Raw genomic sequence first — 23496 nt, 5'->3', positions numbered from 1 at the left:
GAGACTTGGGTCTGGTTTCCTATCACTGGACTGCAAGTTGTTGAACAAAGTTAATTTTGCTGCCTACACGTAGTTTGACATAGTTGTTGTATTGAGATTAATGATCCAATGTAACTCATAAATTTCAACTCTGACAAAATGATGCATTTAAATTCTGTGCTTGACTGAAAACAAGTTCTTGGTGTTGTCACTATGGCGTTCCAGGGCGCGACATAAAAGGTGGTAACTCTTATTGACACAACATTAAGATTTTGCTTACTGCCCAAGTCATTTGAATCACGTGTTGCTTCTGCCCTGAGCTACTGGCTTTTGTCCCAAACAGACCCAGAAATGGTGGGAAGTATTGTGTGGGTCGCAGAATGAAATTCCGATCCTGTAACACAGACCCTTGTCCGAAGGGGAGGAAGGACTTCAGAGAAGAGCAATGCTCAGAGTTTGATGGGAAGCATTTTAACATCAATGGTTTGCCGCCAAATGTTCGTTGGCTTCCAAAGTACAGTGGCAGTAAGTATTCCAAAATATTTGCAACGCAGCAGAAACCTGTGATGTTTGGAGTCAGTACTACATTTTACTCTGTTGTTACAGTTCTGATGAAGGATCGGTGCAAACTTTTCTGCCGTGTGGCTGGAACTACAGCATATTATCAACTGAAAGACCGTGCCACTGACGGTACCCCTTGTGGGCCTGATACAAATGATATCTGCGTGCAAGGCTTGTGCAGGGTAGGTTGAGAATTGCATTTAATTGCAAACCTAATACCTTTAACCTCTCCTCCAGATGTGGAGCTGGGTGAGAACTGAGCTGGAGCTGTGTAAACATTAAGGAAAGTGGAAAACATTTGAGAGTTGGTACCGAGAGGTTGGGAAACCTATATGTTTGGCATGCCAGCCTGAGGCGTGTGTGTGTGTCTGTGACAACTGAGCCTGGGCTTACTGGATGAGTGCAGCTCTAACAATGTTTTAGAGGTTTGGCACTATCCAAACAAAGCAGCCCTTTGTCCATCATTGAAACAACCACCTTAAACATTCAATTCTCTGCCACTGCTAAACACCAGTAACCCATGAAGCCTCTTGGAATATCAATTTCCAAACACCCCAATCTCTAATGACTGAGAAGGACAAGGGCAGCAGGCAGGTCCAAGTTAGAAATCAGGGACTCCATGGTTGTTCCTGGCCCTGCCCCTATCGTATGGAGTCCTCAGCCCCAGTTGATGGGCTGTAGTGCCTCTCCCTCTATCCTCAGCCCTGGCAGCAAATGCATAGGAATGCCAACACCCACAACTTCCTCTCCAGGTCACACACCATCCTATACCATTGTTCCTTCACTACTGCTGGGTCAAAATTTGGAACTCCATTGCTAAGAGCACCAGAGTGACTGCAGCAGCACCACCTTCTTGAGGGCAACTAGGATGAGCAATAAGTGCTGAGCAAGGGGCTCACCTTTGTCCCCCTACAACCACACATCAACGAATACCAGTCACGGTCGGACATAGAGCAGTTTTTCCGCCGTCTTCGCCTGCATGCCTACTTCTTCAACCGGGAACCCAACCCTCCTTCCACTGACCCCTTCACCCGCTTCCAACACAAGTCCTCCTCCTGGACACCACCCCCAGGCCTCCTACCCTCCCTCGACCTCTTCATCTCCAACTGCCGTCGAGACATCAACCGCCTCAACCTCTCCACCCCTCTCACCCACTCCAACCTCTCCCCCGCAGAACGGGCAGCCCTCCGCTCCCTCCGCTCCAACCCCAACCTCACCATCAAACCCGCAGACAAGGGTGGCGCAGTGGTAGTATGGCGTACTGACCTCTACATCGCCGAGGCCAGACGCCAACTCTACGACACCACCTCCTACCGCCTCCTCGATCATGACCCCACACCCGAGCACCAAACCATCATCTCCAACACCATTCATGACCTCATCACCTCAGGGGACCTCCCACCCACAGCCTCCAACCTCATTGTTCCCCAACCCCGCACGGCCCGTTTCTATCTCCTTCCCAAAATCCACAAACCTGCCTGCCCTGGTCGACCCATCGTCTCAGCCTGCTCCTGCCCCACCGAACTCATCTCCACCTATCTGGACTCCATTTTCTCCCCTTTGGTCCAGGAACTCCCCACCTATGTCCGTGACACCACCCACGCCCTCCACCTCCTCCAGGACTTCCAATTCCCTGGCCCCCAACACCTCATATTCACCATGGACGTCCAGTCCCTGTACACCTGCATTCCGCATGGAGATGGCCTCAAGGCCCTCCGCTTCTTCCTGTCCCGCAGGCCCGACCAGGCCCCCTCCACCGACACTCTCATCCGCCTAGCGGAACTCGTCCTCACACTCAACAACTTCTCTTTTGACTCCTCCCACTTCCTACAGACTAAGGGGGTGGCCATGGGCACCCGCATGGGCCCCAGCTATGCCTGCCTCTTTGTAGGTTACGTGGAACAGTCCATCTTCCGCACCTACACAGGCCCCAAACCCCACCTCTTCCTCCGGTACATTGATGACTGTATCGGCGCCGCCTCTTGCTCCCCAGAGGAGCTCGAACAGTTCATCCACTTCACCAACACCTTCCACCCCAACCTTCAGTTCACCTGGGCCATCTCCAGCACATCCCTCACCTTCCTGGACCTCTCAGTCTCCATCTCAGGCAACCAGCTTGTAACTGATGTCCATTTCAAGCCCACCGACTCCCACAGCTACCTAGAATACACCTCCTCCCACCCACCCTCCTGCAAAAATTCCATCCCCTATTCCCAATTCCTCCGCCTCCGCCGCATCTGCTCCCACGATAAGACATTCCACTCCCGCACATCCCAGATGTCCAAGTTCTTTAAGGACCGCAACTTTCCCCCCACGGTGATTGAGAACGCCCTTGACCGCGTCTCCCGCATTTCCCGCGACACATCCCTCACACCCCGCCCCCGCCACAACCGCCCCAAGAGGATCCCCCTCATTCTCACACACCACCCTACCAACCTCCGGATACAACGCATTATCCTCCGACACTTCCGCCATTTACAATCCGACCCCACCACCCAAGACATTTTTCCATCCCCTCCCCTGTCTGCTTTCCGGAGAGACCACTCTCTCCGTGACTCCCTTGTTCGCTCCACACTGCCCTCCAACCCCACCACACCCAGCACCTTCCCCTGCAACCGCAGGAAATGCTACACTTGTCCCCACACCTCCTCCCTCACCCCCATCCCAGGCCCCAAGATGACATTCCACATTAAGCAGAGGTTCACCTGCACATCTGCCAATGTGGTATACTGCATCCACTGTACCCGGTGCAGCTTCCTCTACATTGGGGAAACCAAGCGGAGGCTTGGGGACCGCTTTGCAGAACACCTCCGCTCAGTTCGCAACAAACAACTGCACCTCCCAGTCGCAAACCATTTCCACTCCCCCTCCCATTCTCTTGATGACATGTCCATCATGGGCCTCCTGCACTGCCACAATGATGCCACCCGAAGGTTGCAGGAACAGCAACTCATATTCCGCCTGGGAACCCTGCAGCCATATGGTATCAATGTGGACTTCACCAGTTTCAAAATCTCCCCTTCCCCCACTGCATCCCTAAACCAGCCCAGTTCATCCCCTCCCCCCACTGCACCACACAACCAGCCCAGCTCTTCCCCCCCCCCACCCACTGCATCCCAAAACCAGTCCAACCTGTCTCTGCCTCCCTAACCGGTTCTTCCTCTCACCCATCCCTTCCTCCCACCCCAAGCCGCACCCCCAGCTACCTACTAACCTCATCCCACCTCCTTGACCTGTCCGTCTTCCCTGGACTGACCTATCCCCTCCCTACCTCCCCACCTACACCCTCTCCACCTATCTTCTTTACTCTCCATCTTCGGTCCGCCTCCCCCTCTCTCCCTATTTATTCCAGTTCCCTCTCCCCATCCCCCTCTCTGATGAAGGGTCTAGGCCCGAAACGTCAGCTTTTGTGCTCCTGAGATGCTGTTTGGCCTGCTGTGTTCATCCAGCCTCACATTTTATTATCTGAGCAATAAGTGCAGCATTTTTATTATTCCTCTTAGTGTTTGGTTTCAGTTATTGATGCTTTATTGGATATCTTATTTTTTGGCCCAACGGTGACTTGTCAAATGCAGAGTATCTGGCTTTGTTAGTGAAACTGGCACCAGGCAAGATTTGTCTGTAATCTTCCTGTGCACTCGCAACGAGGACAAGCTGTATGTTTATTGATGGCTTTATCTACTCTCCTAATTTACTTGACAGATGATAGAAACTGTTAATGGTGCATTAGTCATGTTTGGGAGATTACACATTCTATGATATTTATTCTTCTATATTTAATCCCGAATTTGTTCTTTTGCAGCAAGCTGGATGTGATCATGTACTGAATTCCAAAGCCAGGCGGGATAAGTGTGGAGTGTGTGGTGGAGATAATTCCTCATGTCGGACTCTGGCTGGCACTTTTGATAATGCACAATATGGTAAGTTGTGTTTGATGCATGGATTGAGAATAAGAAACTGAACCAGTGCGGACAAGAGCTTTTTTTAAAAGTGGTGCCCCAGGTTTTGAAATAAGTTTTTTACTCTTAAAACACCAGTGTTGCATGTTACATCTTGGATTCTAGCTTTACATTTCTAACCATAAGAATAGTTAAGATCCAGGTCATAGTTGTGAAATTTCAATTGCTGACAGTAAAAGCATACTGATGGAGGACTGTAAAATCTGGCGATTGCTTGTGCAACTGAGAATTAATTATTTTTACTTTTAATTGATAGAGTGTTCATTTGTTGAATAGTGAAAATTAATTCATCATTAGTATGCTTTTTTGACATATATCCTGGACTTTGAATTCAGCAACAAAGCTGCAATATTTAGAGTGTTGATTTTCTCTATTCAAACCTGACATTTTATTTGGTCGTAACTGTGGTGCCAGAAATCTTGAACACAATGGATAGTCTGGCCAGCCAAGCATTTTAAAAATTCTCAAACGTCAGAAAGTAGAAGCCACACATGACACCAGGTTATAGTCCAACAGGTTTATTTGAAATCGCAACCTTTCGTAGCGCTGCTCCTTCATCAGGTGAAGTGAAGGAGCAGTGCTTAGAAAGCTTGTGATTTCACATAAACCTATTGGATGACAACCCGGGTGTCGTGTGACTTCTGACTTTGTCCAACCCAGTTCCACACTGGTACCTCCACATCAGAAAGCAGATAGAGAGTTGGGATTATTATTTACATTTTAGGACACTGTACAAAAGCTAAATAACTATTTGGACATATATACATAATGAATCAATATAGGAACTGATCACAAGCTGAAAAAAAATTACTATTTTAATAATTATAGATTTTCAAAATATTTGAGGAAATGATGCTCCACACTTTTAAAAAAAATCTGTTTAGCAGTAATTTTAATTTACTATGCCAATAAAAATTTCTTATGCTATATTTGTTAGGGTTTAACACTTTCAACGATCTTAATAATAAAAAATAGAGTAGAAGGTTAAAGTTCACAGTTCATTGGTCACAGGTTGCTTAAATCTCAATGACTACAAACTCTCTAGATTTACATGCGCGTTTGTGGATGTCAGGAGTTGCTATAATATCACTGAGCGATGACAGTGAGCACTGATATTTTCACTACTATTTCACCTGCAATATTCAGCCCAAGGCTTTTTAAGTGAATTTCAAATACTTGCTTTTTTTTGTAATCGGAAACAAAGTTATTTTGGATTGGCATCTGCTTAAACGATATACTCAACTGACTGGCATTTGTATCTGCAGAGAGCTAATCTAGTCCAGGTGGTTTCCTTTAGTAATATTTTCCTGTGCTTGGAAGTCATTAGAATTTATCTTATGGCTTTGATAAACTTAATACTTAATGTGGAAGACATTAATTTGTTTATGGAACACATAGTAAAATGTCCCAAGGCCCTTCACATGAGTGCACTGAAGTGCCTAAAGTGATATTGGTATAAGTGACCAAAAGCAGGCATAAAGAAACAGGTTTAAAAGGGAGCAGGGAGGAGAGATTTCAGCGCAAAGTGAGTTGAGCACTGAGGGTATATTCTCAGATAATGACATGATCGCAGACAAAGCTACTGATACTGAAATCAGACGTGAAAATGACAAACATCACATTAAAAGTCCGCCACAGTTCTGCATTAAATTTTTTTGAACAATGTATCCAATTAGTAGTACGATGGCAACTGGCTACCTTGATCGAATGTGTCAAAAGCTGCTGTAGGAATGCTATACACGCTGTCACTTTACCCTGTTCCCATTTTCTCTATGTGCCTACCTGGTGTGACAAAGGCATTGCAGTCATTACCCATGTTTCAATTATCAAACACCCAACCGCAGGGATTTAGTTCTCCAAATCTGACACAGCCAGATATTCAGCACTTCGTTAATGTGGATTTGTCAAGGTTGCCTGCAGGAGATGTTGGACTGAGCTAACCCTCGACTTTCTACTTACTTCCATATCCTTCATGGACCAGCCTTGCTAGCCTGTGCCTGCAAGAATACATTTTTCTGTAACTGGAACTGGACAACATGTCAGCACATGGCTGGAACAATGTGGATGTCTCTGCATGTACCTTGCTACTGGGCCAAAGGTGGACATTGCTTAATAAGGATTGCAGGCAGCTTTATGATGGAGTGCAATTTGATCCTAGTCATACAGAATCAAGCCCAAGTCCCCTATTTTAGGTAGGAGACAAAAACAGAAATTGCTGGAAAAGCTCAGCAGGTTTGGCAGCATCTGTGGAGAGAAATCAGGGTTAACATTTCCAGTGAAGAGACCCCTACTTAGAACTGTTCTGAGGAAGGGTCACTTGACCCAAAATGTTAACTCTGATTTCTCTCCCCAAATGCTACCAGAGTGTGGAGCTTTTACAGCAATTTCTGTTTTTGTTTCTGATTTACAACATCTGCAGTTCTTTCGTTTTTTTTGTAGGTGGGAGGTGAATGGTTAGGATATGATCACCAGTTTCATCAGTCTGATAATGCTATAACTCATTCTAAAATCCCAAAAATAACACTCACTTCTGTATCTGATCCAGTGATGTCTGCGAGAAAATGTGCACTGATCAGGGGTGTCAGTGATAGGCTCATAGAACTTTGAATGATTAGTATGGCCTCTTACAACTCTTTAAAGCATTGTTTGAGCATGAATGGCATGACTTTATCCTCCATAACAAGCTTTCTTGTGATAATATCCAAAAATGTTAGTTCACACCAACGCAACTGTTACAGATAGGTAGAAAATTGATTTTTCTTTTGAAAAATCACACAATGGCAGATGGTAAATTGTGATTATAAACAAATAGAACAAGCAATCATAGTGCATAATATAAAAGCGACAATCATCAAAATAAATTTAAAGCCTGAAGTAATTGGAGGATTGCCGTATTAGAAACATTAATTTACAAATAATGACAATACATTGCAAGATGCAGGTCTTTTTCATTTAGGGAATATAAAGGAAAGGTTCATTGTTCTCTGCTTTTTGTTTTAAAGAATTGAAGTTGTACCATTGCAATGTTGATTTATGATCTTCAAATCATTTCAGATTTTTCTTTGTGAATAAGTCATTTGATCAAGTTGTTAAGTAATTAGCTCTGGAACTAACTCTGTTTGTCACTGAAGGTTTGAACTTAAATAGATAATCTCCTCCAAGTGATGCTCAATATTATTGCATCAATTTGATCTCAAGTTGAAGGAACTTTTGGAAATAAGATTGATTGGCACTCAGTGCAATTAATTCCATCCAAAAGAAATGATTTGTTTTAAGATTACAAATCTATTTAACATATGGGTTTAATTCCAGCACTTAGTGACAGTGCCATTTTAAAAAAAAGTTAAAAGCTCCATCCCATCTCCATTTCTACCCCCAACCTTCAACTTAGTGGAGCAGGTATTGTGCTACAGCATGACTTGTGCCAGCAAATTGCATTCTCTCTGCCTTCTGGGACAATAACCACTAATAGTTGCGGGAAAACAGAAGAACGACACTTTCTGTTGTTATCTGCTGCCCACCCAGAGGTAATCAGCAGATAGTGATCAGGAAACCTGGCTGATACTTTAATTATCGACAGGGTATCCAACCTTTCAGTTTCAATAGTGGGTGGATTTATGATCCGTCATTTGGACAGTCGCATATCAGAGAGCATAAGTTCAGTTTTCAATTGGTCTTTTTTGCAAAGGTAAAATTGTGTGTGTGTGGAATTGAGCATACACCCACAATGTTCTCGTCCATACTTTTGCAGAGATGACAACAGAGATTGGTTTTGTCAAATTGTCAAAATGATTTGCTTAAGCTGCAGCATCCAGGTCTCACTCAGGTCGCCTGCACTCCCAGCCAAAGCTGACAGGAATACATTTTTTGTAATTACAGACATTGTAAGATTCCGTTTCTAATTTTCAGTACCTGGAGTGGCGCATATTCCTGCATGCTACATCCTCTGGTACTAGTCCTGGAGTGGCTTGACCAGCATCCCACACAACAGGCACTGGAGTCATTCACAAAATGACCACAAAATAGTCTCTCTCTTTTTCTGGGGTTAGAGTGAGCTGAATGCTCCTCCTAGTTATGCAATAATATTAGGTTCTGCTGCTGGTCGCTCAATGGACCCCCACTTTCAGTAGCAGCTGGAAAATAGAAATGGAGTATGGGAGATGGAAAGAAAGACAACAAGACAAAATTGAAAAGAGATAGGGAAGTATTGAAGTAAATGAGACTGGGGAAGAAATCAAATTGATGGTGGGAGAGGGATAATGTAAGAGTGGAAGGAAGAATGAGAGTAGACAGAGACGAGCAGGATTTGTGAACAGGCAAAAAAGAAGATAGAGAATAATCAGGGAAGGAACAAGAACAGAGAGGAATGTGATGAAGACAAAGGGGGAAAAGTACAGAGAGGGAAAAGATAGCAGTGAAGTATGAATAAGATTAAGAAAAAAGAGGTAAGAGTTCAGAGATTTGAGGTATCAAGCATTTTCCAGAAACACAGCATGTGAAAAGTGGGGCTAATGGCAAAGGTTTAAACAGTTTTTGAAGGGTAAATCTGTATTTATGATGAGGACATCACTGCATGTACCATCTGAGGGCTCAAATTTTACAGTGAGAATATCAGTGAGGATATTGGTGCTCATTAGTATTGAGAAATAAATTGGACAGCAAGATGGAATTCTGAAAGGTGCTATCTAATTTACCTGGTCTTCACTGTACTTTAGTCATAGACTTACCTTAAAAAACATTAAGTGCAAGAAGTTGCAGTTCTTGCCCATTAGCAATCCATGCAATTTCATTTTAACCATAGATAATAATTGGAAACCAACCTCTTGCACTGATATTTTCATTTTGTTTGCATAGAATTCTATTGCTTTAGATTTTAATTATAGGATAGCATAAAAAGAACTTTTTGTTACTTTTGGTTTTTCTCTCTGTCTTTATGTTCCATTTATCTTACCTTCCACTTTATTTTCCCTTCTACACAATATTTTACATTGAATTAAATATTCCTGGTTTCAACTGTGTCAGGCTCATTGAGGATTCCTTCACCTCTTCCACCCCCGCCTCCCCCAACACAAGTGCAAGTGCACTCGTTCTCTCTCTCTCTCACTCTGTGTGTGTGTGTGTGAGAGAGAGAAAGACATATCCCCACGCGCGCTCTCTTTCTCTCTCTCTCTCTCTCTCTCTCTCTCACACGCACACGCACACGCACACGCACACGCACACGCACACGCACACGCACACGCACACGCACACGCACACGCACACGCACACGCACACGCACACGCACACTCTCACACACACGCACACTCTCACACACACGCACACTCTCTCTCACGCACACACACGCACACTCTCTCTCTCACGCACACACACGCACACTCTCTCTCTCACGCACACACACGCACACGCACACTCTCTCGCACACACACGCACACGCACACTCTCTCGCACACACGCACACGCACACGCACACTCTCTCTCTCACACACACGCACACGCACACTCTCTCTCTCTCTCACGCACACGCACACGCACACTCTCTCTCGCACACACGCACACGCACACTCTCTCGCACACACACACACACACACACACACACACACACACACACACACACACACACACACACTCTCTCTCTCTCACGCACACGCACACGCACACTCTCTCTCGCACACACGCACACGCACACGCACACTCTCTCTCGCACACACACACACACACACACACACACACACACACACACACACACACACACACACACACACTCTCTCTCTCTCTCTCTCTCTCTCTCTCTCTCTCTCTCTCTCTCTCTCTCTCTCTCTCTCTCTCTCACACTCTCACACTCTCACACTCTCACACTCTCACACTCTCACACTCTCACACACACACACACACGCTGTCACACACACTCTCTCTCTCACACACGCTGTCACACACACTCTGCATTGAATCATCTCGATTCTGCTGAAGTGATTACAAAAGGTCTGTGGGAATCTGGAGCGGGTATGAATGACAAGAGCCATTCAATTTCCATTGACCCCTAAATCCAAGCCATTTATGCTTAATGCTTGCTGCTCTTTTGGGTTTTCTTGGGAGCTCTGGTACACTGACCAAACTTATTTTTGTTGTCACTTGAGTATTGTGCTATGTCAAGCCTAGTTCTAATGTGACTAGTTTGGGATTACTTTGGCCATCCTGAATTTTTTTTAAACTTAGCTGGATTCGATTTAAATGTTTGGAGATTGCAGGTACACCCTTTCTGCATGCTCGAAATGTTTGATAGTGCGAAGGGAGTTTGGCTCTCCTGTGTGAGCAGAAATATATAGAGTTTTCTCCTGGGGCAGTGTTAATGCCATGGGAGCCAAGAAATATAAATAAAGTGCTGCTGGCTTGGAACCCATAGCACAGCTAAAGTAACTGAACACATGCCAAACTGATAAGTTTAACAGAGAAAGAGAGCTAAAGCCTTTAGATGGTGGTGTGATTCAGTGAGGCACAAAGCAAATGTTGGAGCCCTCCATGACTGCCCTGGGCTCCTTCTGGCTACAGCCACTCATTCATCTCGTTCTGGTGGAACTGAGTTAAAAAGCAGTTCTTCCTTGTTCCAGAAAGAAATCCGTCTTTTCTATGCTTCCGAAATTCAGGTTGCTGAGGCTTGGCAATTGAGCATGTAAAGATTTGTTTTCGATCCCCTTCCCCACTTTCCACCTCCAGGAACATTAACTCAGTTTGCGTTTTAAACACCATTAAGGCATTGCCAAAATTAAGCACTGTAAGAACACAGGCTCCTTGTGGAACCTGCCCCTGTTGTTTCAGTTTTTGAAAAACTTTTGTATTCTATCAGATTCAATTAATTTTATCGCTGTTATCTCCTGAACTCATTCTTGGAAATATTATTTTAAGCTTCCTGATACTTCAATGTGTGGATAAATGTAGCACTTGAAAAATAAATCATGTAACTGGTAAAAACGGTAGGTTTTCTCTCTGTGTTAGCATTTGAAAAGCATCAATGATTCCCTATCTGTGCACTTCTGAGTTTGCTGCATTTTGTGCTTTGAAGAAATTAAGCTGAAAGGGCAACAAGCCTGGCTAGAACCAATGTTCTCCTGTTATATTACTGTAGCATAGTGGACTGCGCTGCCTACCTGGCTACAGTGGGAAAGATTTGTGTCCATCAGTAATCCTGTGTTGATCTTACTATAAATGTGCTCATAATAAGCCATTACAATGGCTGGATGTTCATCTCACTTCATTGCCATGTTTCGCACTGTCTGGCTTTCCCATTCTTTTCCACTCTCTGTATTGCATCTTACAGCTTCATATGGCTCTTGGCCCCCATCCTACCTTGTACATCTCTATCCTTCCACTGAGTGGTATTTATTGACAGCCTCACTAATACCAAGTCTTGGAGAAGTAAAATCTTGGGTACCTCATTGTTGGTAAAGTTGGAGCTATTTAGTGTTGGTCTTGCCTCTAATTTACTTGAGTACATCCCATGGCAGTGTCTGTGAGCTGAAATGGAGTCTGTTGTCAGCAGCCATCCTTAGCCTGCTGAAAGCCTCATTCTTACCGTTATTTTCTGGTGAGTCAATTCTTTTCCTGATATCTTCACTGTCCTTTCAGCTTGCTCAACTTTTCACAACCATCATTTAATCCAGAGTTTTACACTCCAAGTCCTCCGATAGAAAGGACCACACTGGGTGGCATTCAGCCCCATTGCCTCCTCTCACCCAAACTCTCCATTTGTAAGGTATTTTATATATCTTCCGTGAAGTGAGTGAGATATCCTCTCCAAGCCTAATGTCTAGGGTATTGTTGTGATGACCCCTTTAAGGCCCATGGGGGATCATTAATTAATCTTCTCATGGAGTATAGGTTTCCTTGGTAACAACCTGTCCAGTTGGAACTCATCACCTGAGCCCTTTTATAAAAAAGACCAAATTCCTCCTCCAACTCCATTCTGATTTAGTCCCTTACCTCTCCTCTTAGTTCTCCCCATCTCCACCCTCCACTTTTCATGGTAAATATTTGCATGTAAATCTCTAATTGGCTACATAGATGATTACTAGTGGTGGTTAGTAGGTTAAAAACAAAAGTCAAGGTGATTTGTTGGTGGGAAAGTCATTCGGTTGTGTGTGATAACACTTCGAGATATGAAGACAGAAAAAAAGAATAAAAAAAGGGAAATAAAATACGAACCCACAGGCTCTTTTGGTACAGTGGTAGTGCCCCTAACTCAGAACCAGGAGACCTGGGTTCAAGTCCCCCCTCGAACGACACTCCCAGGAATTCCATCCCAAATGGCATTGTGGATCAAACCACAGCAGGTGGGCTACAGCAGTTCAAGAAGGCAGCTTATCACCAGCTTCTCAAGGGCAACTGGGGATGAGCAATGAATGGTGGCCAGTCAGTGATACCCACATCTCGCAAATGAATTTTAAAAAAAGACATTACCTCTATTCCTGGGTTCAACATAGCGAATTTTCTCTGGACTGCCACCAAATAAGGGGCCCAAACCTGTTCATAGAATTCTAGCTGTAGCCTGACTTGTGTCTTGTTCGGTTTTAGCAAAACCTCATATTTTTATACTCCCCACCCTTTGAAATAAAGCCCAACTTCCATTTGCCTTCCCTGTTAGCCACTGAACCCTGGGTGCTTGTTTTTGTGTGATTCATGCAAAAGGAGTCTCAAATTCCTCTGGTCTGTAGCTTTGTGCAGTCCTTCTCCATTTAAATAATATTCAGCTTCTCTATTCTTCCTGTCAAAGTACAAGACCTCGCTTATTCCCACAATATATTCCATCAGCCAGGTTTTGCCCATTCGTTTACCATGGCTGTATCCCTCTGCAGAATCTTTGTGTCATCCTCGCCACTTGCCTTTCCACCTATTCTTGTGTCCTCTGCAAACTTGGCTATAGTGCATTACTTTCCTTATCCTTGTCATAAATAGATATAATAAATATATATTGCACTGATCCCTGTGGCACTCCACTATTTGCCATCCCAAAAATGCCCACCTGCCCTTTCACCCAACTCACTGTCTTCTAGTAGGTAACCAATCCTCTATCTGTGCCAATTCACTACCTTTAACAGACAGACTTATTATTTAGTCTCATGTTTAGTATCTTATTAAACATCTTCTGAAAATGCAAACATATTACATCCGCTGCTTCCCCTTTGTCTACCCTGCTTGTTGCTGCTCAATGAATTCTAGCAAATTTGTCAAGAATATTTCCCGTTCATGAGCCACTTGGCATTGAGGAAGGTTCTCTATCCAGGTTAGAGCCTTAGAAACTTGGGGGTGGGTGTCATGGGAGTTGGAGTCAGTCAGATGTCTTCTAGCTTGAGAGGAATGATGGGGACTAAGTCGCAGAGAAAGTGGTTCAATATTGATATGTTCTGTCAACAACTGTTTTTCAATAATCAGTTTATAAAGATAGATTCAGCAGCCAAGCCACCACCTATGAATTGATGTGAAGGAGGTGGTCAAAGGGCAGCCCTTAGTGATTCCTGTCCATCCAAGCTAACAAGGAAGACCTCTAAGACTGCCTTGGATGTTCCAAAGACCCCAGTCAACCAGGGGTAGAGTCCCCCTTCCTGTGCCATAGATTCTGGAATTTGGAGGCTGACTGGAAAATTTAATTAGTTTCATCTGTTAGTGATTCTGATCATTTTAGGGTGATTCCCTCAGAAGGGAAGCCTTTTATTGATCCCACTCGCTTGTGAACTTCAAAGTGGAGGATCGGTGCAATTGGTACGATCATTATTAAATGTTATTGTTTTAATACTTTGGTTTCTCCCTCCGGGCTGATTCTGCCTCCACAGAAATGGCCGGGAGGTGGGGTGGAGCAGAGGCATTTGCTCACTCGTTGATTAATTGTCTGTCCTACCTTTCTCGGACTCTGGCCTGAGCAGGTTTGAAAAGCCAGCCGTGCGTATTGTTTGTGTTTGCTGTTGCTACCAGTGAGCATCGTTGTGTACGGAAAAACTGAATTAATCTGGATTGATTTTACCCTCTGGTTATTCAACCCTGTAGCTGCGTACAAAAATAATTTATGCCTGGATTCCCATGCGTAGAATCTGCTCATGTGTAATGCACTTAAGTGTAATCAGAGCTATTACCCCTAGTTATGAACAGAATTCAGTTCTGTTCCCATCTGCTGCTATGCGAACACGTGGTGGGTCACAGAAAGTTCGGCATACATTGGATGCAGTTGCCTAAAGTAATACTTAAATAAGGGGGCCGTAGCGCTAGGGGGTCTGTTTACCATTTTGAAAATGATGGTCCACCTTTGAATACCAGTACCTCCAATGGAGAATCAACTTCATTCAGAATAGTAAAACGATGGCAATTTAATGCAGTTTTAACCAATGTTTTGCAGATGGAAAACTGGCATTCAGAATGTGATTTTTACAAGTGAATGCTGGCCAACATAAGGTCTTTTTAATTGCGTGGGAAGTGATAGTATTATAAATTTGTTTGAAATTAATACATTTTCTCAGCTGAATTTCTTCAGTCTCAGTTCATAAGGTCCTTATTAATTGCTTAGGACCACAGTGAGCATTATACAGTTCAACACATTGGAGTGAGAGGCATTGGTAATAGAACAGGAGTTAAATCTCTATCTCTACAGGTTAATGACTTGCGGGGAGATGCAAGGGTGAAGTGCTCGATGAAACTTCTGCATGGCCAATGTCACTTGGAGATTGTGATGACTTCTTGAAATTATATAGCTGTGAGAATAAGCTGATTGCTACCTTGAAGCTCAATTGGAGTCATTAAGCCATGTGTGGAATGGCTAAACTAAAGGTGGCTTACATGAGTGCCTTAGGAAGGTAGGTCCAAAGTGTGATGTCGGAACATCTGACAACCAAAGCTGCGCAAATGGAGCAAGTGTGCAAAAAGTAAATCAGCAGAGTTGTAGTTCTCTAAGAAATGAGAGAGGAGGTGACTGAGAATATTGAACACAAGAAACAGAACTTTACTCTGAGGTGGAGATTGTGATGGTAGGCAACATGATTTAATCGGTTGCAGTCCAAATATTGGATTTGTGATGTCAAGAGAAACCCACTCAATAAAGCCCTCATGCAAACAATGGAGAAATCAGAATCTTACCATTGGGTGACGTCAAGCTATTTTCATGCATTTGCATCTCATTGATGCCATTGCTTGCTGTATTAATACTGCATTACCAACGTTCTCCGTAAACAAGATGTTAGGCATTGCAATAAAACCGAGCAGTTACATTGCCAGTGCCCATGGCAGCTCTCTGAATGCCAGTTAGCTTGTCTGTCAATTGGAAATGTTTCTTCTGACCAGTATCCTTCCATGGTTAACGAACACGCTTTTCCTGGGCCCTTCCTCCAGGCTCCCACGTCACGTCATCATTGGACTTGGCCTCAGTGCAGTTCGCTACGATCTTTAGGGCTTCAAGCATTGGAGCTGAGGGACAGTCAGTATTTGCATTATTCTAGAAAGTCAGCCTGCACTGAGGAACAGCCAGGCATACCATGTACCTATCCAGGCCTTTTAGTGCTGCCATCGAATCAGGCACATGCTCTTTTATTTAGTTGGGTTAGGGTCATCGCATCACAGGTGCCAGCGGCTTATGTGGCAAAAACTCTGCATGCACATGAAGAAATAGCGATGTGTGATCGTCAAATGGGCCATATGTTTCACAGGGTGAGAGTGCACTCCAGTCACTTGGGAGGTAATGCCACAGACAGTGAAGAGATCAGCCCCTATTGAGTGAAGGGCATTGAGTAAGGTAAATTAAGTGCTTTGTCCAATGTGACTCAAGATCATACTCTTACAGTCTGAGGATTGGACCGTGGCCAGTCTTCGAGTTCAAGTGGAAGCAATCTGGGAATCACATGGAGGTCAGTAATGGCACTGCTGAGAGATCAGTTCAGGGGAGGGGTCATGGTTTGTCATATATACTCACCAGTTCAGTCTGGGAATGGGGCCTTAGTGAGTCATAGGAGTTTAGTCATTATGTCAGGGAGCTTCTCAGGGGCAGTTCTTGATATCCATCGCTGTCTCTCTATCAGCACCGTCTTCTCATGAAGGTGCTCATTCTTCCCAAGCCCTCTGTCTTAGATCTCCCAGCGTGTGGAAGGACATACTAGTTGTAGAGGGTGAGGAGGTAAGTGTGAGCCTTTGACTGGACATTTTATGTGGTGATACTGGGCAGCGTAGCTCATTACCCTTGTTGGGATGTGTGCGCAGTGGCAGAGTTCGTGACTGATGACCCTGTGAATGTAAGGTATCCGAGAAAAGTTGCCACTCCTCCTTTTTGGAGCACAGGATGTCATTGACCCTAGACTGCTGGGTCTCCTTTTCCACGATGGAGATAGCACTAGCCCATGCTGCCTGCGATGAGGTCTGTGACTGGTGAGCTGACCTTTTGTCATGGTCCTTCAGGAATGGTAACATCCGAAGATCTTTATCCATGAAGTGAGAGTTAGATTAGTTTTCCTCAGTGCTGTTTTGTCAGAGCATAGAGGGAGGGCATCGCAGACCAAGAAGTAGTTCCTGACTTTAGTGTCCAGTTAGGATTTAAATGTGTCACTGGTAGATCCCTACTGTGGTCAGCACTTCCATTTTATGCACCATATGATTTGCTGAGTAACGCACCCTATGTCTTGTTCTCAAGCATAATGAAGCAAGAATCATGAGCATGAGATAACTTACACAGGGGCATGATGAAAATTAGGCCTCAGAATCACTTCCTGCTTTTCTCTAACTTTGAATGGGAAAATCCAAACCATGGAATTTAAATACAAGCATATTTTAATTTTTATTTATTGCTCATTCGTGGGTTCCGGGCATTGCTGACTAAGCTGGGATTTATTACCTGTAAAGCAGTTTGGAGTCAGTAGTGGTTATATGGTTACCACTAAGCCAGCTTCAAATTTGGATTCAAATTTCATTGTCTACCGTGGTGGGATTGGACTCTCATCCTCAGAACATTAGATTGAGGTTCTGGATGACTAATCTAGTGACATTGCCACTACATGCCACCTCCCCTTGTGTCATGCCAGAGTAGGTCAGCAAGTCAAGGATAATGGGCTAAGGAGATGATGCAGGATAGGATGGGCCGAGCCTCTGGTTTGCAGCTCCTCTTTGAGATGGCATCCATTTTTTTCCAAATAAGGATGAGTACTATATAAATTCAAATGTTCACTCTGGATCACGAGTAGCACATATACCTCTGAGTCAACTGATCTTGGGCTCAAGTCTCACTTCAGAGACGCAGAATGTAGGCTGATGTTATTGTGTAATCCTGAGATGGTCTTTCAGAAGGAATATTAAACATCGTTGCTCATAAAGATCTTGTCGCATGGTGGTGGGTCCTTATGTCTGAACCAGAAGGCCCAGGCCCAAATTCCATCTGCTTCAAAGATACATCATAACACATCTGACAAGTTGAGTAAATCTATCTGCTTGGAGAAAGAACGGAGTTGTTGTTCCCAGCATCTTTCGCATTACAGAAGAGCAAGTGATGGATATCTTTTAAAAATAAAGTACAGGTAGACAAATCGCCAGAACCTGTTCAAGTGTAGCCCAGGACATTGTGGGAAGTTAGGAATGAAAATGAGGGGCCTTAGCAGAGGTATTTGCATCATCTAGAGTCACTGGTGAAATAAACAGAGGACTGGAGGTGGCTAATGTTGTGCTTTTATTTAAGAAAGGCTGAAGGAGAAGCCTGGGAACAATAGACCTGTGACGCTGCCATCAACAGTGGTTAAGTTGTTGGAGAGGATTCTAACAGATAGGATTTACATGCATTTCGAGAGGCAATGAGTAATTAGGGATAGTCAGCTTTGTGTGTGGGGAAATTATGTCTCTCAAATTTGATTGTGTTTTTGTAATCAAAAATATTGAGGGCGGAGCAGTAGACAATGTCTACATGGACTTTAGTGAAGCCTTTGACAAGGTTCTGCATGGTAGACTAATTAGTAAAGTTAGATCACGTGGGATTTAGGGTGAGCTTGCCAGATGGGTACAAAATTGGCTTAACAGTAGGAGACAGAAGGGAGTAGAGGATAGCAGAGATAATGGAAACTGCAGATGCTCGAGAATCCGAGATAACAAAGTGTGAAGCTGGATGAACACAGCTGGCCAAGTGGCATCTTGCTCCTAAGATGCTGTTTGGCCTGCAGAGGATAGCAGATCGGAGGCCTGTGACCAGCAGGGTTCCGTAGGGGTAGGGGCTGTGTCCACTTTTGTTTGTAATTCTTATAAATGATTCGGATGAGAATTTAGAAGGCGTGGCTCATAATTTGCAGATGACACCAATATCGGTGGTTTAGTGGACAGTGAAGAAAGTTATGGAGTTTAAGAATACAAAGAGATCTTAATCAATTGGGCCAATGGGCTAAGGAGTGGCAGATAGAGTTTAATTTAGATAAATGAGATTTTGGTAAAATGAGCATGGACTTGCACAGTTAGTGACAGGGCCTTGGGTAGTGTGTTGTAGAACAGAGACCTGGGGTTCAGTCAGGGACATATTTCTTTGAAAGTTGCATCACAGGTACCCAGAAGGTGTTTGCCATACTTGTCATCATTGCTCAGACCATTGAGTATAAGAGTTTGAGACGTTGAGGTTGTACAGAACGTTGGTGAGGCCACTTTTGATTTATATTCGGTTCTGCTATAGCGCGTGTTTGGGCAACGCGAATTGGTTGTAATGTGACTGACGAATAGGAGAATGCTATTTCTAAAAAGTGAACTTGTGTTGGCTATAACACCATTCCATCGGTGTGTGGAGGAAAACACACCGGCATCACATGATCATTTCGTAGGCTATGTAGTGAGCATGTGCAATGTTAACGCCAAAAGATCATTTCATCAACTTTCTCATGAAGTGCCTTCTGAGAGGTACAGTGCTTCGTGATTTTCGTTTTTATTGCAAATTCGGCCGTCTTCCCCACGAAAATGTGAGGACAAAGTGACAAGAATGTTAACAAGAAGTGTCCTTGTGATAAAATTGTGGGTGGTAAATGTAAAAGAAAGGCTCTAACAATGGAAGAGAAGCTAGATGTTATAAGCGTTTTGTAGTGTAATAAGAGAACATGTGATATAGTTCACGTAACAGGAATAAACGAGTCTACCTTATGCACCACTGGAGACAATGCAGAAAAGATTAAAGCAAGCTGTGTTGCCGGAACAAGTCTGAGTGCTAGCAAATCTGAGAGGTCATGGGCAAAGGAACTTGAGAAGATGGAGCGGTTTCTAAGTATGTGGATAGAAGATCAAACGATAAAGCGATCTGGGACCACCTTTCTCACCATAACAAAAATCCTTATCAATTTATGAAGATCTATCACAAAAAGCCAAAAATCCTGCAGATGTGCCTACTTTTAGTGCTCACAATGGCTGGTTGGATGGTTTAAGAATCACTATGCTTTTCATAACATAAAGGTATGTGCGAAGCTGCCAATGCAGACCAGAGCACGTAATGGCATTTTCTCCCATAGCCAAAGAAATTAATTGACGAAGAAGACGACAGCTTAGATCAAATTTTTAACTTGGATGAGACAGATTTATACTGGAAACAAATGCCATCAAGAACTTTCATTTCTATGAATGTAGCCCATGCTGCAGGCTTTAAGGTGGCAAACAATTGAATGACTGGCGCTGCCTATTTGGCACCCTGTGAACAGCTTCGTTATGAAAGAAGAAAAAGGGCAAAGCAGCAAAAACTGTCTTTTTTAAACCAAACCCCAAGAAACTGTCAGAAGACAATGAACCACAACCATCCACTTCAGGATTAACTATTTTTCTCCCTCACCCTGCAACCACAACTGCACCTGAAGGTCATGATGATAACCACCCTCAGCCCCTGCATTAACAACACAGCAACCTCGAAACTGCCTCCCGCTTCAGGTTATCTTGACATTTTTCAAGGTAAGGTATTAAATTCACTTTTATTTCACAATTAGGGATGAATTAAACTTTTATTCAAGCTGCTATACTTTGTATTAGGCTTTTGAGTGGATTTTTTTTGGTGGTCTGCCTCTAACCTCACTTTTCTCATAGGCCCCACTATTTCTATAGTATGATTTTCTATAACGCGATGTTACGCAGGAATGCAACTATCACATTATAGCAGAACCGACTGTACTCTGTCGAATTCTCGTTGCTCTACTATAGGAAGGGCATTATTAAACTGGAGAGAGTTCAGAAAAAATGTACCAGGATGTTGATGGGACTGGGGGGTTTGCATTATAAATAAAGGCTGGGACTTTTTTCACTGGAGCGTAAGAGGTTGAGGGGTGAGGTTTATAAAATCATGAGGGGCACAGGGAAATGACAGCAAAGGTCTCTTCCCTAGGGTGGGGGTGTTCAAAACTATGAGGTGTATTTTGAAGGTGAGAGGAGAAAGATTTCAAAGGGACCTCCAGGGCAAATTTTTCACACAGATGGGTGGTTAGTGTGTGGAATGAACTTCCAGAGGAAGTGGTAGATGCAAGTTCAGTTACAACATTTAGAAGACATTTGGACAGGCACATGAATAGGAAGGATTCAGAGAGATATGGGCCAAATGTGGGCAAGAGGGATTAGTTTAGTTTAAGAAACATGGTTAGCATGGACAAGTTGACTGAACTGTCTGTTTCTATGATGTATGATTTTATGACTCAATTTATCACTCAATTAACTAAAAGACAGAGTATTTGGTAACCATCACATTTCTGTGCATGTTTCCAACATAGTGATAATTACTACCCTTTGAAAACAGGTCAACAACTGCAAAGTGCCTTGGAATAGCCTTCAGATCTTGAAAGCCTCCAATGAAACCTAAGTGCTTTCTTTCTGTAAATACAAGTTACTCCTACTATCAAGTGAGCTGCAGCAACTTGGTCAAAGCATAATATTAAAAATCAAATCCACCGTCAACTCGCATCAATTTGTTAAAGGTCAAATCTTGGCTCATGTTGTGCGTTTTATTTGGATATGGTTGCTCACACTGCCCTCATGTTACTGATTTATTTTAAGGATATAATGTTGTAGTGCGAATACCTTCAGGAGCAACTAATATTGATGTACGACAGCACAGCTATTCAGGGAAACCAGAAGATGATAACTACCTCGGTAAGTAGTTTGAGAAGAATTATTGTGCTTTATTTATTCAGTAATTGAAGCCCTCGGCTCATAGGAGCCAATGATTCCCTTGAGTTCTAACAATTCCTTCAAGTCCCAGTCACTAAAACCATGTATTGGGCGATTACCACATAGGGGAAAGTTGACATTGTCTGGATTATTCTAAGCAAAATTTACTTTCTGCTTTGAATTCAATGAGACTCAGATTGAATTTTTCAAAGTATTGTATCTCCCCACATCTTTATTTTCTGTTCTAGTGCGAAGAAGCTCTGATTTGGTCAAAGGTTTCTCACTATCCATGACATTCATTGGCTAGTACAACGTTTTATGAAGTGGGCATAAGATAACGTAATCTATATAGTTATTTTAAAGAACGATGTGTATTCAGTGCTTGCTTTTCCAGTGATTTCCACATCCTGTCATATGGAGAAATACATAAATGTGGCTGCAAATGCACTAATGTAAGCAAATAGAGCAGTCAATCTAAGCTACAAGGCACTAAACCAGATTTGCGTTAAGTGGTAATGTAGCCTTTGAGATGGCATTTCTTCAAATAGCACTGTACATTTTCTTTCTCATTGACACAGGCAGACTCAGGCTTAACTTAATGGCTCAGCTGTCTCGTTTAGGAAGTGCTGACCCTTGACATACTTTCCAGAGAACTGGTTTAAATAGTTCTTAACTTCCTCTTCCATGATACAGAAGTTCATGAATCGTGATCTCCTGAGACAACAGGGTGTAGACCTGGATGAACACAGGCCTCGACCCGAAACATCAGCCTTCCTGCTCCCCTGATGCTGCTTGACCTGCTGCGTTCATCCAGCTGGACACCTTGTTGTCTCAGATTCTCCAGCATTGGCAGTTTCTACTATCTCGTAATCTCATGGGCTGCTTTCAATCTTCTGGGCAATCAGAAGGGATTTTTGCCAGAGTATTTTTTTCCTTGCTGGGTGTTCTTGAGTTTTTCATCTTACCATTATTCAAGTTTGGAGCAAAATGTCCTGAACGAAAGTTCAGAATTTATGCTAGCTTATTTGCATAGAACCATGTAGTAACAGTAGGTACAGATGGCCATGTTGAGTAGATTAGGAAAGCTGAAAGTTAGGCAACTCTTTTATTAATTTTTACATATTTCTTGCCTATTTGTTCAGAGTTATGGCCAAGGGTGAAAATCTGATCTCTCATTTTCCATGTACTTGTCTGGGAATTGTGCAAATTGATTTAGGTATCTATTTGCGACTGATGAAGAAAACGTTATTTTCTGGGAACCATTCAGAGAGTGCTCGGAACACTCATTGTTAAAGATAATCTTTCATTTACATCTTTCCAAATTCTTCCAGTAAATGTGGATCCCCTACTATTTCTCCACCTCAGCAATCCTCCCTTCCCTATGGTTGGCTTAATCTCTGCCTTGCTATGAGTAGCCTTGGGTTTGGGTTAGTCATGAATCTGTATAATGTCTTGGAAGCAAAGTACAGCAGCTCATAGAGAGAATTTAAATATTGAATTTACATTATCTTAATTTTGATTTTTGCACGTATTTCAGAGAAGATACCTGTACATTGTACAGAAGCACTGGCTTAGTGATTCGTTTAAAATTAGTCCGCTCTTGAAAGTTGTTTCCATGAAGTGAGTGAGTTAGTTTATTCAAGAATATTCAGTGGAAGAATTTTTCTTCTTATTTAATGATGTGTTGAAAGCTAAGATAGAATGTATTGCCTTACTATTCCATTGACTTACAATGCCAGAGAGTTAGCTCCTGTTCCATTTTGAGTCAGTTGGTTCCACTCTACATCTAAAGTGTGGGATCAACCATTAGTTCAGAATTCACAGAAACTAGGATAATGTTTCAGTGCTACATTGGCAGAGGTGCTTCTCTTTGGACGAAATAGCA

At 43.3% G+C, this 23496-nt stretch overlaps 1 protein-coding gene across 5 annotated transcripts in view; it reads left to right on the top strand.

Annotated features, from left to right (window-relative positions):
• Positions 1-23496, top strand: part of LOC125460805 (A disintegrin and metalloproteinase with thrombospondin motifs 20-like) — a 357534-nt gene that overhangs the window by 192147 nt on the left and 141891 nt on the right. For all 5 annotated transcript variants that reach the window (XM_048548796.2, XM_048548795.2, XM_048548794.2 and 2 more), the window contains 4 exons: positions 323-504; positions 586-722; positions 4343-4460; positions 21498-21593. In XM_048548796.2, the coding sequence (XP_048404753.1) occupies positions 323-504; positions 586-722; positions 4343-4460; positions 21498-21593 (533 nt within the window). The remainder of the gene's footprint in view (positions 1-322; positions 505-585; positions 723-4342; positions 4461-21497; positions 21594-23496) is intronic.

The sequence above is a fragment of the Stegostoma tigrinum genome, chromosome 18 (genome assembly GCF_030684315.1).
Source record: "Stegostoma tigrinum isolate sSteTig4 chromosome 18, sSteTig4.hap1, whole genome shotgun sequence".
Taxonomy (NCBI): Eukaryota; Metazoa; Chordata; class Chondrichthyes; order Orectolobiformes; family Stegostomatidae; genus Stegostoma; species Stegostoma tigrinum.
The sequence above is the reverse complement of the archived record's forward strand: the minus strand, read 5'-3'. Positions and strand labels throughout refer to the sequence as shown.